Below are 15,520 nucleotides of genomic sequence, written 5' to 3'. Positions count from 1 at the left end.
TGGCGTGTGCTGACGTCATATGGGCCGCCCGCCCCGGATTGGCCGCGGCCGCCTCACCAGACCGCGAGCGGACGGGCGCGCGGGAGGGGCGGGGCTCGAGGAGGCCACGCCCCCAAGCGGCGGGCTGGGTAGGATCACGTGACGCAGGGCCCCGCCGCCCGCCTTATAAGCTGCGCCGCGCGCCCCGCGCCACGGGCCCAACTCCAGGTGGTCCGGGCCTTGACCTCCCTCCTCCGCGAGCCCGCGCGCGGGCGCCCCTCGGACAGGTACGCCGGGCGCGTTGTGGGGCTCGGAGGCGGGCGCGGGCCGGGGCCGAGCTCGGGCCGGGGGCGTGGATGGGGAGATCTGGGCGCCCCCACCCCCTCCCGGGAGCGGGACGGACCCCGGCCCGGCCCCGGGGCGGGGCTGCCCCCCTGACCCCGGCGGGCCGGCTCAGCGTCTCCTCCGTCCGGGCCCCAGGTACCTTGCGCCGCGCGCGGACGGGGTGCGGGAAACTTTGGGGCCGGACGGGCTAGCACCGGAGTGGCGTACGGAGGGCACTCGCGGGCCCGCGGACACCCGGTTGCCGCCAGCCCGCTCGCCGCCCGGGGGGGCCTCCCCGCGGGACCTGCGGCGCGAGCCGCGCATCTGCGGGCGCCCAGGGGCCCGGGCTCTCCCGCACTAGCCGCTATGAGTGGGCGTCGCGGTCCGCCCCACGGCCGCCCCGGGCCCGCGAGCCCCTGGCCCGCGAACTTGACGGGGCCCCGCCCCCCGCTCCGTCTGCCCGCAGGAGCGCCGGCCCGCCCGCGGTCACCGATGCCCAGGCTGGACGACCACTGCTGGAGCTGTTCCTGCGCCCAGGGCGCCAGGCACCGAGGCCGCCTGGCAGCCGGGGCCGGAGGGCTGGCGGCCAAAGTGGGTGACATGCTGAGCCCCGCCGCGCTGGCGGCCCGCCGGGGCCCGGACCCCGACCCCGCGCCCGCCCGCGGGCCTCGCAGCCCCGGGGCGGGGGGTCGCGGCGCCGGCGGCGGCCCCCCCGGCAGCTGGCACCACCACCTGGTGCAGCGGAGCCTGGTGCTGTTCTCGGTGGGGGTCGTGCTGGCCCTGGTGCTCAACCTGCTGCAGGTGCAGCGGAACGTCACCCTGTTCCCCGAGGAGGTCATCGCCACCATCTTCTCGTCGGCCTGGTGGGTGCCCCCGTGCTGCGGGACGGCGGCCGGTGAGTGCGGCGGGGTGCGCGCTGGGGGAGGGCGCGGGCGTTGTGGGGGGTGCCGCGGGGGGAGCCGCGGGGGCGCCGGGGCGGCCTCCCGCCGACCTGGCCCGGGGGCCGCGCGCGGAGCCCGCTGCCGTCCCCTGGCCGAGCGGGCCCGGGATTGGCGGCCGGCGAACTGGTGAGCGGCGCGGCCTCGCTGCCATTGGCCGGGCGCTCCAACACGCTACCCGCCGGCCACCGAAAACAAACTGTCACGTGGGCCGGCGGGCGGGGGCGGCGCGCGGAGGGGACGCCCATCCCGCCGCCGGGGTGCCGCGGGGTGCCGCCGGGCCAGTGCCTGGGATCGGGCGCCCCATCCTCTTGGGGACTTTCTGGGTTACCTGAGTGCACGCTTGGTCTCGGCTCGCAGACCACTGAGCGCTTCCGTACCGGACCGGCGCTCATTGTTCCCCGCAGCCGCCACGGGCGTCAGCTGCGGAGTGCCGCGAGGGCAGTCGGGCCCCTGCCCTCAACGCACCAGCTCTGCGGGACAGAGCAGTGGTCTCTCCATGTGGGACCGGGTCGGGGCAGGTGTGCCCGGCTGTTGGCTGTGTAGCCAGCGTTTACGGACTGCTTGCTTTGTGTTTGATGCGCTTTGTGCGCTTCTCACAACAGCACGCTGTGATGGCTCCATTTCACAGATGTGGAAACTGAGTCACAGAGGCCTTAAGCATCCTTGTCTAGGGGGACACAGTGGACGGCGGGGCCACTGTGCAGCACACTGCAGCCTGCCTCCGTGGAGTCTGGGTGTTTCCCCTGGACTGTGGAGGCACATCCTGTGGGCAGCAGACTCACCGACCACAGCGGGAGGGCACAGGGCTCAGAGCCCGGGGCTGTGTTCTAGCCAGGACTCATCATGGGGGATGCTGCAGCTGCTCAGTGTGTAGACTGCTTTCATCTCTGTTCTTAGGAAAATAGGGTCCTACTTGGCCTTTGTAAATCCTTTAAGCATATGGCTATCCTATTAAAAATCCTCTTTGAGGTTTTTACCTAGATGCAGATCCCTTTTTTCAGGCACATATGGTACAGCAGTTCTTTCTCTAAATCAAAGATCTGATCTTAAAAATGAGGTATTTTAGGTTAGGCTTTATTTGCAGTTGAAGCTTCAGGGGATTCTAGGACTATCTGAAGCACAGTGTCTCCTACCTCATTTAAAAAAAAAAAAATACCAGATAAGCTAGGGCAAGATCCCATAGTACATTTGTATCTCTTTAGCCTTTAACCCCATAAGGTAAGGTTAAGTTATACCAAAATAAGTTCTAGAATTGTTTGGGTTCCAGTTTTCAAAACTCTAAAATTAGAACTTGATAAAATGTAATACGAAATTGAAACTGAAACTCTCCCATCGGCTGTTTTATCAGGACTGTGTCTCTTGTTTCTCTGTTCAGGAACCTGAAATAGTTTCCTCTTTCATGGGACACCAGGTGGAACTGCCCCGTGGCTTTCATGCCTCCACCCTTGGTGACTTTAGGTTCTGAGCCTTGTGTCCCACAGTTGGTCCTGGGGCTAGGACCCCCACCAGCCCCCATGTGCCCTGGTCCTGCCTTGGCTTTGTCTGCTTTGCTTCTGTCCTGGAACGCCACACCCTCCCCTGTCTAAAATCTCTGTCCTCTTGTTTTAAAATTCTCTGCCTGTGAAAATGCCCTAACTCTCCCCCAACAGTAAGCTCTTCCTGCTCCACCTTCTAGTTACATAACCCTCGTCATTTCACACATGAGGGAACAGACATGAGGCTCCAGGTCCCATCAGAGCCCTCGGGGAACAGGGACCTGGTTCTCTGAGCCTGGTCCCAGGCTGTTCCCACAGGTCAGGACCTGGAGTCGGGGGAGGCTCAGCATGGTTGACTCGTCATAGCGTCATATGGATAATTACCCCTGCCCGACTCAAGTCTGTGCTCACCTGGACTGAAGAACAGCCGTTTTATTTTCAGTTTCTCAAAACTGTGTGATCCTTTTGTTTGTACTCCAGGAAAACAGAAATACAAAATCAGTCTTCAGATGTCGTATTATAACTTGTACATTTTTCTAGGAAAAGAACTCATTTGAATAATATGTTAATGATTGGCGCATTGAAATCCTTTCCTTGTGAGCCGGCATGTTCTAACACTGTGTTGTTTTTTACCAGCTGTCGTGGGCTTGCTGTACCCCTGCATTGACAGTCACCTGGGCGAGCCGCACAAGTTTAAGCGGGAGTGGGCCAGTGTGATGCGCTGTGTGGCCGTCTTCGTTGGCATCAACCACGCCAGCGCTGTATCCTTCATAGATGTGCTCGGTCCAGAGCATTTCCTTAGTTTACGTGTTGAAATGTTCTGTGCCTTTTAATCAGTATGTATTGTCTCATAGGTCAGTTGAATGGCCTTCTTCCAGATCTTTAAAGACCTTGGCTTGGTGTCTACTTGGCAAGAGTTTTCAAAGTGGTTCAGGAATCTTAAAGTAATCCCAGAAGCGGAGAGGACTTTCTCTGTTGTGTGATAGTCTTCTGGCCCCTTGGAGTGGGTTTTGTAAATTCCCTTTCACCTTCCCACCTTGCATTCTTCTGCTGTGAGGACCTGGTTTCTGTGGCCCCGGGGGCAGCGGCTGGGGGTCCCTGTTCATGGGCCGCTGCTTCTAGAGGTTGAAGAGAGACGGGTCTTTGCCTCTCTGCCCCCTCCCTGGCTGTGCCTATGAAGTCTCAGGGCCAGCAAAGGTGGTGTCCTCTGCAGGGGGGTTCTTAACCGAAGGTCCCTAAACTTCTCGAGTCCTCAGGTGGAAGGTGTTGCACAGATTACATACGTGCTGTACGTCAGTGCATTTGTCAGGAAAACAGGCTGTAGTTTCCCAGGTCTCAAAAGACTTGGGGTTTCTTTAACAGAACTAGATTCTATTTCAAAATCTTCGGGGAAGGTCTTCTTAGAGTTACTATGTCCTGCTCTACCTGTATCTTAACGGGAAGAGCATCAAGACGGGATATTATACCTTAGCTCCGACAACATTTGTGTTTTCACCTGCCAATCGGTAGCATTGTGATGAGAGGCAGGTGTGTGTCCATGGACTGTGGGAGCGTGTACTGTCGAATGACAATGGATGAGGCATCCGAGGAGACAGGGGAGAGAAGTATGTTTCCTCAGCTCAAGTTAATAGTCAAAACAAGAAATAGGACGGGGACTGTGGATGACTCAGCAACAAAATGTGCTGTTCCGTGGTCAGATACCAGCAGCTGGAGCTCCTGGAGCGTTTCCTTGTAGATAGTGTCTCACCGAGTGACCCAGCGGAGTCCTTGCGGTCATGGCAGCCTTGTACCCAGCAGACCTTTTCCTCTGCGGTCTGGGCGGGTTCTTCGGATGGAGAATTATAGGGTGTGGAATAATGAAAGCACACATGTAGGATCTGGGGTGTTTTGTTTGCTTGTCTGGTTGGTTTTTTCCTTTGGCTTGTTTTGGTCATCTTGAAAATCCTTGAACTTTTCCTTAACCTTGCATCACTAGAAGTTGGATTTTGCCAATAATGTCCAGCTCTCCCTGACGTTAGCGGCCCTGTCTTTGGGCCTCTGGTGGACATTCGACCGTTCAAGAAGTGGCCTTGGTCTTGGGATCACCATCGCCTTCCTGGCCACGCTGATCACCCAGCTGCTGGTGTACAATGGTGTCTATCAGTAAGTCTGCGCCCCCAAGTAGTGACTGCGTCCGCGAGCCGTTCCTGCACTTTTGTCAGAAATACCACGAAGCTGAGGTGTCCTGTTTTACTTACATGTACATGAGGTCGATTTAGGCACGAAAGTCTCAAAAGCGCTGCTGGTCGTGGATTGACGGCAGTTTCCTCTGCTGTCTCTGCAGGTACACGTCCCCAGACTTCCTCTACATTCGCTCCTGGCTGCCGTGTATCTTCTTCTCGGGAGGCGTCACCGTGGGCAACATCGGCCGGCAGCTGGCCATGGTACGTCCTGACGCGGGCAGCTCCTGGCGCGGCGGGGCTTAGCCCCGTAGAATCGCTTGACGAGAGTCGCTGTGACGTGTGCTGCTTGATGTCTAGTTGAGACCCAAGAATGATTACTGAGAAAAGCAGACTTAAAAAAAAAAAAAAGCGTGACAACACCAGGGCAGCTCTTTGCTAAACTATAAAGATTCAGGGATCTGCTAACACATGGGGAGCTAGAAAGCAGAGTAGTGGGGCCCCCGTCACGGAACAGACGCGAGTGGTGGCTTTTCTGCGCTATCAGCTGCTCCCGGAACCGGCAGAGCGCAGTGGCCGGAGTGGCTGATGGTGGGTCACGGCCCCCCGCCTGCATCCTGCGGGGGCAGCAGGTGCCAGGAGACCTTGCGCCAGGGTGCAGGCCTGGGGAGGTCGGCCCTGCCCTTCCCGGGACCCGTGGGCCTGGCTCAGCAGCGCTGCAAACCCCACCGTGGTGGGGGAGCCCAGCTCCCGGGGCGCGGAGCTGTTTCCCACAAGCCGGAGGCAGAGGAAGTCAGGGGTCGCTTTGGTGGTTCTGGTCAGTAGGAAATGCTCACGTCTAGACGCTTCCATGGACGTGGACATTTAACTTCTTCTTGAGTTGACTTGGACTCTAGGCCTTCAGTAAAGTGAACTGAAGAGAGCTGTGAGCCCTAGGAGGCCGCTGCCCTCAGAGCAGCCCGGGGCTGTGTCAGAAAACTTATCTCGGTCCCTCTGGCTGCTTACAGAGTCATGTGCCAGCTGATACTCGCTGGTGGGGTTCGAATTTGAAGGCTGCTTGGGCTGGTTCCCAGAAATAGAGCTGATTTCACAGAAAGACAGAACGTGTAGCTTGTCCCATTGGTTCTGGAGTTCCTTGCGCCCCCCGCCCCCGCCACACCAGCCCTTAGAGTTCTGTGCAGCCAGTGCCTCGAGAGGGGATTGATGAAAATGTGGTTTCTCGCAGCCCTGATGAGGGTCGGAGGACTTGGCTGACTTCTGTAGGCCCGTGCAGCCTCTCGTGGGATGCCCCCGATGCTGGCTTCCCGCCCCCACCCAGCCCACTGACTGGTTTTCCGAGTAGAACCGGGCAGGCCCACCATCTCTCCGCCGTCTGTCCTCCAGTGCTTGTGGCTGTGACACTCCTGTTTCAGTACCTTCAGCAGAGAACTCCTAATAGAGCTTTCGGGATAAAACTGTCGTCAGCCAGGGTCACTTTTCATAAAATGAACGTTTGTATGACATTCGGCACGTCAAAGATTGTGGCCTCGGACTGCTGGGGGATGCTGCTCTGTGTTCTCGGAGAAGGTTCCACCCAGGCTCAGCACGTACACGTGTCTCCAGTAGAGACGGGCCTCCCACAGCACGAGTTGTAAGCGTCTAGAAATGGTGGGAGGAAACGTCTTCTAAAAGTCATGCAAATTGTACCTTCAAAAATACCGCTTGGAGATTGTTTTCGTGAATGATCCTTGCTGCGCCCCTTAGGTCATTATGGTAGAAAGCTTAAAATTAAAAATTTAACCACTAAGTTTTAGAGATAAAACTAGCTAACTGCAGGGCTGTGATCCTCCTTACTGAAGCTCGTTCTTCCTCTTTAGTCTTTAGAAGCGGGGAACTTCCGTAAGGATGTTCTTACCGTGTCTTGAAATGCGGGGTGTGACCATCCCCTTCCCGCCAGGTCATGAGAACGAGCGGACTTGTCAAGGCTCTGTGCCCACTCCGCCTCCCGCTTCCATCCATGAGAGGGTGCGGGTCCTCCCCCGGGTCCCAGCTACAGGGACAGTTAGCAGAGTCGGAAGTGGGGGCTTCTTCCTCTGGGCCGGCTGCCCGCTGTGCTGTGGGCCAGGACGGGAGCTGCTGGCGGCAGGTGGCCACTCCTGGCGGCTCCAGGCAAGGGAGATGTCAAGGTCCTCATTCTCTGGGTGGAGAGCCAGGAGGGTGAGCGTGTGTGAAACGGTGTTCAGTTGCGCTCCCTGCACAACTGTTGTGTTGGTGCTGGAGAGGGCTCCGTGGTGGAACGCTGTTTCCAGCAGCTTCTGGCTCCATTGCTTCAGGGAGTTACGGACGCCTGGGGGCGGGAGCCAGCTTGAATTCCTGTTCCACAGCACGGGTCCATTGGACTTGGCGGGCAGCACTCGAGGAGACCAGCCTCTTGGGGGTGGCAGGGAGGTGGGATCTGGAACCGGTTGGAAGCTGCTGCTTCTGGAAAGTAGAACTGTGCATGGTTTTTAGCGTGCGTTAGATTTTTCTAGTCTTCATTTAAAAAGTTATAGCAAGGGGCTCAGTGCGTCAGAGCCTCTGCCTTCAGCTCAGGTCATGATCTCAGGGTCCTGGGATCGAGCCCCGCATCGAGCTCTCTGCTCAGCGGGGAGCCTGCTTCCCCCTCTCTCTGCCTGCCTCTCTGTCTACTTGGGATCTCTTTCTCTCTATCAAATAAATAAATTTTTTAAGAATCTTAAAAAAAAAAGTTACAGCAAAAGCATTACTTTTATGATCAGAAACCGAGGTAATGTGCTTAGGGACTCGTAGTCTGTGGAGGGTGTGGATGGGGGAGGAGGGAGGCTCGCCGGGCGCTCTCAGAGCCTGTGTACGTGGGGGCCCTGCGGATGGCTGCCCACCCCTGCCCCCACTGCAGCCAAGACCCCAACTGAGCTTCTGAGCGCCGCGGCCTTCCCGGGCACGACCCTGGCCTTAGATCACATCCTCCCGCCGCGGCCGCAGCATGCAGCTGGTGCCCGCCTCTCTGACTGTCCTGGCTCCCATCCCCGGACCTGCGTGCACGCGAGTCTCAGGAGGGCAGCAGTCTCGCTCCGTGCCCGGCACACCCAGCGCAGTGCGGGCCGCCTGCTCCCTGAGCGAGTCCTCTGTGCACATGCAGCGGGGAGGCCGTCTGTGTGCCCTGCAGCGGCCAGCAGAGCGGGGAGCCCGCCGATCGGGTGGGGTGTGGAAAATGACATTTGTCTCTGACTACGCCAGGACCCAAGAATGAAATACGCAGTCCTGATGGAGGTTCCCTGCCTCAATGCTGGTGCGGCCTAAGTGCTGCTGACCCCGAGGTGGCAGAGGGCCACGAGGGGCTGGAGAGCTGGAGGGTCTTCAGGTGCCCGCAGCCCAGCCCTGGGGGGCTGCGAGCAGGCCCTAAGCGCCCTGTCTTGGAGCAGCCCTGAGGCCGCCCACCAGACAGACTGGGAGAGCGTACCCTGTTGTGCAGGCGCGTGACCTGGCAGGGCAGGGGCCTCCCAGCCGAGGGCGGCGGTGGGGGGAGGCCTGTCTGCTGCGCCGGGGGCTCCCTTCCTGCCCCGTCCCCTCCAGCAGAGCAGCTTCTCCTTCACACACGCGCAGTGCTCACCTTCTCGCTCTCTTTCCGTGCAGGGGCTTCCCGAAAAGCCACACAGCGACTGAGTCTTCAGACGCACCGGAGAAGAGCGTGATTTGGGAAGAAAGTCTGTGACATTGGATTGTGACAAAGATTTGTCTTTTTTCCTCAGTGATCCATTGAGAAGGGGCTGACTGTCCCCGTGACTCCCGGAAAAATAACTCACCTGTCCTAGAGTAGCACGCGGAGAAGAGCTGCTTCTCTCGAAAGGGCACTTGCTTGATGCGCCCGTGCCCGAGTCCGCTCCGGAGACGCGCCCCCAGGCGGGCGAGGGAGTGCTGGCAGGCACGGCTTCCCGAGTATTCGATCTCCTTTACGTTATTAAAAGCAGGTTGCCATGTTTCAAAGCCTTTAACTAAAGCCTAATTACCAGCTGTTGGTTTTGTATTGCTGCCCACAGGGGATAGAGCTCGATGGTGCTTAACAAAGGTGAGGTGTGGAAAAATAGGAATATTTATCCAAAAGTTTTTAAAAATAGGGTTGGTAAGAAGAGAAGTGGCTGTGAGCGCAGGGAGGCTGCATGGGGAGGCCCCAGTGCTGAGACGCTCACGCCCCCGTGCCTCACACCCGTGTGCCCCACAGCGCACAGCCGCGCTCTCCTCCCTGCCGCGGAGCTTTGTGCAGACAATCTCCCCGAGCGCAGAGGGCAGTGAAGGCCGCGGGTCCACACTGCGGTCGTCTGCGGGCTTCACCGCAACACCTGGGGAGTTTCATCCCAGATCCGTAATCTTGGAGGGCGTCCGTGTCTGCCGAGCGTCTCGGGCTTAGGGAGCCGGAGTCGCGTGTGGTTCCCTCCGTGCGCCGGAATGGACACGGCGATGCGTCCACGGCCCTCTGGAATCTGCAATCTGTGATTGCCTCGTGAGCGCCGCGTGCGCACGCCACCGCCTGGAGCGCCGCGCGTCTCTAAACACTCGGAGATACCGGTGAGCACAACGTCTTCACAGACTGGCATAGACCATCCCTGACCCGCTTCGCAAGGACTGGGTCTCAAACATTAAGTGCAATGTATATGAAAACCAATCTGAGCCTTGTATTCTCTTAAATATTTATTTTTTTTTAACGTATGAGAGGTTGAAGAGGGTTCTCCATTCATTTCAGTGCTGCGCGGAGGCGGAACTCAGCAATAATTTCTTTCAGTTACGAAGTTACTCTGTTGTGCCCTCCACTGAGCCCCAGTCCTTTCAAATACTCCAGACGTGTGGGATGGGTAGACCTGGCATTTTTACTTACAAATTTACCTTTTTGTACTTTGCAATTTAAATGTTTTTGTTTCAAATTCTGTGAAAGTGACTTCATTACGAGACTCCTTTTGACTAGAAACGGGCAGTGGGCAGGACAGGGGGTCGGAGGGCGAGAGGGCCCGGCGCCTGCGGCTGGGGACGTGCGCCCTCGGTTCCTCTGCTGCAATGATCTTGCTATGGTTGTTCAGTTTTGTTCCAAGAAAAACCCCTTGGAGCAAATTGTAGGTGACTGTGTAGCTACTCTGTGTTAGAGGAACTTTGTGTAAAAGAAAACAGGATCGTTCTGAACTTGGCACTGACCCCTGACACGTTTTCTGAAAGTGAAGTTGGATGATTAGCCATGTGAAAAGATTTTTCAAGGAGGAGGTCAGCATTTTATGAAAAACCAGGAGTTATTAGGTGAAAGCAGTAATTGAATCTTTAAAGTATACTTGATCATGTACAAACAGTAAGTATTTTTTCCTCTGAAACTGGAAGTAAATCTCTATCTCTTAGAAATAATGTAGCCAAAAAATGTGAATCTGAAGAAATTTTTTGCCAATACTTTATAGCAAGTATATGAACCAAAGTGATTTGCGTTTGTAAAAATGTAAAATATTACGAACAAAATTTGCACTATACCGGATACAGACATCTAGTGAGATTCAGTCATACTAAGTTTTCAGCACTGTGTTCTTTTTGCATTCATTTTTTACTTTTATTAAAGGTTCAAAACCAACGCTTGTGTTTACGAGCTTTTCTTTAAAGGGATGGAGGGGGCTTCTCTGGAATGTTAGGGTTCGGAATGGGAAACTGCGTTACAGCTCTTCAGACGTGACTAAATGTTGAGAGAACCTCTTGGGGAAACACTGCTTGAGTGTATTTTTACTTCGGGTGGGAAGTGTGACCGGCAGGAGGGGCGGCATTGCATCCCCTCCCCGGGCCGGGAGGTGGGGCATCTGCCTGAGCCTGGCCCCCGCCCCCCCAGGAGTGCTGTGCTCTGTCCAGGTGAAGGGCCCCTTCTCCCCATCCCAAATAGGTGTCTCCCCACAAAGAGAGCCCAGGAACAAGTCTTGTCTGAGAGGAGTCCCATGTGTGTCCAGCCCAGGGGCTCAAACCCTCCCAGCCTGGGTTTGAGAGTAAATCCCGGAGGCTGCGCTTCCTGGACTGTGGTGGGTAGGTGGGACAGGAATCCGGTTTCCTTAGGGGCGAGACTCACCACTCAGCGATTCCTCCTTGTCCCTCTGTCGGTTGCAGGGCTGAGCGCAGGGACTCCGCGAATCCTGAGTCCCCCCCAACCTCAGCAGGAGAGTTTCTGGAGATCAGAGACACACTGATGCTGGTCGGCCAGCCGGTCGGCCGGTGTCCCAGGGACGTCCCACCCTCGCATTACAGGCTTTCCCTCCATGCTGGTGAAAAGATGAGGGAAGGAAACCTGCCTTTCCTGGGGCGCTGGGGCGGCTCGAGTCAGGATCTCAGGGTCGTGGGATTGAGCCCCACGTCGGGCTTTGCACTGAGTATGAAACGTGCTTGAGATTCGCTCTCCCTCTCTCTGTCTGAAATATAATAATAACACACAAAAAATAAACTTGTCTTTCTATTTCATGTGTTCAAAGAGACCTTTTGCATTCATTTCTTTTAAAAAGGTCCAAACTCAGGTTTGCTAGCAACGCTCACTTGGTGGGAGTTCCCGCTGTCTCTGTAATAATGTAGTCGGCAGATAGAGACCGAGAGTTGGGGTCTACTCTGGAAAGCATTATACTGTAAAAGATGAGTACAGACGCTACAATTCTGCTTCAGCACATGCCGTGTAGTAAGATTCTCGCCCACTCCCCACTCATCTGCCATCAGGCCTGCTCTCGACGGGTTGTGGGCTGATGAGTAGTAATTAGCGGCAGGCCCTGCATACGGCCAGGATGAAATCTGTCCACGGCTGACACCCACACTTGGTGCTCTGACAGTTTCTTCATAAGGCTCACACCTGAGGAGTTCCTCTCCCGGGCATTTATAGAAACCGCCGTGTGCCAGGGGGCTGGGGAGCCCGGGGGTGCTGTGGCAGGGCCGTGGGAGCTAGGCCAGCCCAGACCAAACCTGGGCCCCACACCACACTCTTCCGTTTCTCAGACACTGGATTTTGGCGTGGGGCACCTGCGTGATGAGTTCTCTACGGTTCTGTTGTTGCTGGGACGCGCGTCCTCAAGCTCGGGAAGACAAGACAGCTCAGGCCGCTTGAGTCCCTTCTTGAGTCCCGTCTCTGGCAAGTTGTCCCAGTCACCTGTGCTGCTCATTTCTCGTCCTTCAGACCTCAGCCAGCGTCACTCTCCCTTTCCACGGCACATCCGTCTCCCCAGAGCTCCCCAGGCCACAGGGTCCTGTCCCCACAGCCCCCGGAGCTGTGGCTGCGCGCCCTCCTCCTCCCCGAGCTGTGAGCGCCCTGCTCGGCACCCCGCCTCGATCGGGCTTGGCATTGCCCCCCACCGTCCACAGGTGTATCTGCGGCCCTCTGCCCCGCGTCAGCTTGTCTGCGAACGAGAACTGACGCACGGTTATTAGGGTCTCTCATCAGCGGGACCTCGAAGTGAAGTCACCTGTTCGTGCAGGCTTTTTACCAACGAGACATGGTTGGCTCTTCTTATCAGCCCCCCTCCCCCCCCAGTGAGATTCTGACTGCCCTGGGTCGTCCTGTCACCCTGTGCACAGTGTCAGCGAGCATTGTGGCGCCGTGGACGTAGGGCTGGGCTGCACTGAGCCATCCACACCTCCTGCCTCCGGTGCCAGCCTCCACCAGCCGAGGCCAGCGGGGCTGTGGGGACCCACCCTGGAGGGACACTGGCTGCTGGCTCAGAATGTCCCAAGATCCTGGAGCCGCCGCCCCACACTGACACCCTCAGAACCCGCCTTTTCTGGGCACAGTGCTGTGTGCCCTGCACCCAGGAGGTCCGCGGCCACCCTTCACCTTGTGCCTCATTGGCCTCCCGCCTACTTCCATACCCGTCCTCATTCTCCCCTGCTCGGGGCCTACTGCCCCCCGCCAGTCTGAGCAGCTGGCGTCCCCGTCCCCTAGCTTCCTGTTAATCACCTTAGTTGCAAAGACCCAACCAGGGCAGGGCAGGTGCATGGCTAAGCTCTGAGCAGGATGGCGGGCTGAGGAGAGTGGCCGTGCCCCTGGTGAGCCGCCTCCTGACTCTAGTTCCCGCCACAGGCCCTAGGGAGGGGTGCGAGCCAGCGCTCTCACATTGTGGGAGTCAGTAGGCCTCCACAGGAGCGGCCTGCCCAGCCAGGTCTGGGGTTTCCTTGCCCCCGCCCCCCACACATCACTATCCGCGTCTCCCTCGGACACCCGCTAGCTGGCCAGGCTGGCCAGGAAAAGGTTACCACGTCAACGAGTCACTGGAAAGCTCATTTCAAAGTTTCACGTGTCTGGAAGGAGGGAGTCTGCACTTTATTTTACATTATAGGATTAGCAACCAGCTCCGAGTCCTTTTAGAAATCTGGGCACACAGAAAAGCCCCCGCTCAAAGGTTTCTCATAAATGAAATTGTTGCGTTTCCTAAGATGCACATAGAGGACTTTGCAGTTGTACAGTTGGTCATTTAAAACCACTGGGAACAAGAATTCTAGTAGGAGTTCAACAGAAATGAAAGAATGAGGGAAGGGGGGAGGGAAGCTGTGAACCCCCCGGTACCCGCCGTTATGAACTAGTGTTTAACATAAAATAGCCTCTTGTTTTATTTTTTAAATTTTTTTTAAGATTTTATTTATTTATTTGACAGACAGAGATCACAAGTAGGCAGAGAGGCAGAGAGAGGGGGGACACAGGCTCCCCTCGAGGTCACAGCCTAGACAAGTCAGCGAGCGCTTCCTTTCCCAGTCCTTCCGCGTGCAACCGTCTCTCTGGAGATCTCCCTGGTCTTTACCCTGTGGGTGACGGGCTCACCTACGCTCTCCACCCCAAGATAAGTGGAAACCCGACCAGGACACCTCAGAATGTAACCTTGTTTGGAAAGAGGGTCATTGCAGTCTTAACCAGGCAAAGACGCGGTCACTAGGGTGGCTCTGATCCAGCAGGGCTGGGTTCTTGTCGAGAGGAAACATGGACACAGAGCAGCGAAGAGAAGAGGACGACGGGAAGACCCAGGGAGGCCCTGGTGAAGCCTGGGACTGCAGGGCCAAGGAACGCCCCAGGCAGTCCCCAAGGATCGCCCGCCCTCCTGCCTTCCGGGGGACCGTGTCCCATGACACCGTGGCCTAGACTCTGGCCTCCAGATCTGGCAGATGCTGACATCTCTGTCGGGTTTTTGTTTCCTACAGTGTTTGCTTTTCCAGAAGCACAGCAAAACACCGGCCGGCCCCTGCTGCCTGGCCCGCTGTGCCCAGACTTCTGGGAGTTTCTAGAGCTTTGCCCAAACTCCTTTTTTCCCCAGTACAAGTATATTGAAACCTCTTCCAAATTACCCACACCATCCCGAGATGGGGTATTCATTCATACTGTGTTTAGTTGGAAATGACAGGGAACATTTGCCAGAGAATTCATTTCTCCAGATTTCTGTCATTTGGAAAACCCTCTTAGGTGGAGCCACTCCATTTCCCAGGTGGTGAGAGGGAGAAATGGGCAGAGAAACTGCAAATTGAGTGGGAAACTAGGAGCTAGGGCCTGGAAGCCAAGCCCTGAAAGGCTCTATTAGTCAACAAGGAAGTTTGCGGGTCTGGGCAAACGTAACTGGCCCAGACGGAAGTCAGCACCAACCAGGTAGAGTTTCTAATCTCCGTGTCAAATTCTCCCGCTGAGATGAGTCAGTCTTCCCTCTCAGCAGCTGGTCCCTGGGGCAACTGATTCCAAAAAACGAAATCTTGAGAGCCCAGGCACAGACGCCCTCCCCTGGGGGAACCTCACCGCCGCTCAGCCCCGGGTCAGAGCCAGACCCTCAGTCCTACAGCTGCAGCTTTCCCTCCCCAGGGAGCCCGAAGCTGCTGGGCCGTGGAAATGAGCCCCCGGCTGGACTCCTCTTCTGTTACTGGGAATGCAACCGCCGGAGAGCCGGGCAACGCCTGCGGAATCGTGTGCACCTGCCTCTCGCCCCCTTCCACTTCACGGTGAGGAGCTGAGCGCCCGGGAGGACACTGAGCACACTGTGTCCACACCCGCGGCCACGGTGGCCTCCGGCCCTCCCCTCTGGCCCCTCCCAGCTCCTCTGTCCAGCCCAAGCCGCTCCAGGTGCCCAAGCTCTTCCTCCCACTGGTGAGCCCCTGTGCTGACCTCTGGGCCAGGCACTGCTCCTGGTGACAGCCAGCCGCCAATGTGACCAAACATGCAGGGCTGCACTGTCCCTAGGACTCCCCATTGTTTTCCTTGCCCTGCCCCGGGGCACCCTGTTGTCATAAAAACCGTGGGGTGTGGGCTACACTTGCGCTCCCATTGTGAACACCACGTGATCCCCCTTACATCACCGGTCTGCCCCACGAGCAGCCCGTGGCCTCCTGGAGCAGAGCCCTGCCCCTCTCCCCAGGCGTGTCCCCCACCCCAGGCGTGTCCCCCACCCCAGGAGCTGAAACTCTGCCTCACTGATGGCAGAAACCTGGGATTACAGGGAGGTTCATGGTCTTCCCACCACCCTCCTGGAGCTTCCTGGTGCAGTGAGCCTGAGCCCATCCCTTTGTACAGACCCATGGGATCTGCGCCCTCTTCCCGAAGGCATCCCTGTCCCATGGGCTCTGCTCTGCTGTGCTCAGATGACTTCTGCTCTCTTCTGCAGTGGAGATGAGGAAAGGCAGAACAGGACAGTGG

At 57.3% G+C, this 15,520-nt stretch overlaps 1 protein-coding gene across 2 annotated transcripts; it reads left to right on the top strand.

Annotated features, from left to right (window-relative positions):
• Positions 1-205: 205 nt before the first annotated feature.
• Positions 206-8,981, top strand: INSIG1 (insulin induced gene 1). 2 transcript variants are annotated; one of them, XM_032840178.1, is made up of 6 exons: positions 206-266; positions 770-1,198; positions 3,356-3,480; positions 4,695-4,861; positions 5,043-5,142; positions 8,509-8,981. In XM_032840178.1, the coding sequence occupies exons 2-6, from the start codon at positions 796-798 to the stop codon at positions 8,536-8,538; spliced, it is 825 nt and encodes a 274-aa protein (XP_032696069.1). In that variant the 5' UTR covers positions 206-266; positions 770-795; the 3' UTR covers positions 8,539-8,981. The 2 variants fall into 2 exon arrangements, with proteins under 2 accessions (XP_032696069.1, XP_032696068.1); XM_032840177.1 differs by lacking the exon at positions 8,509-8,981 and having other exon boundaries at positions 207-266; positions 5,043-5,291.
• The last annotated feature ends 6,539 nt before the right edge of the window (positions 8,982-15,520 follow it).

Source organism: Lontra canadensis, unplaced genomic scaffold (genome assembly GCF_010015895.1).
Source record: "Lontra canadensis isolate GAN:19392208 unplaced genomic scaffold, GSC_riverotter_1.0 scaffold111, whole genome shotgun sequence".
Taxonomy (NCBI): domain Eukaryota; kingdom Metazoa; phylum Chordata; class Mammalia; order Carnivora; family Mustelidae; genus Lontra; species Lontra canadensis.
Note: the sequence above shows the minus strand (reverse complement) of the source record. Positions and strands in the feature narration are given on the sequence as shown.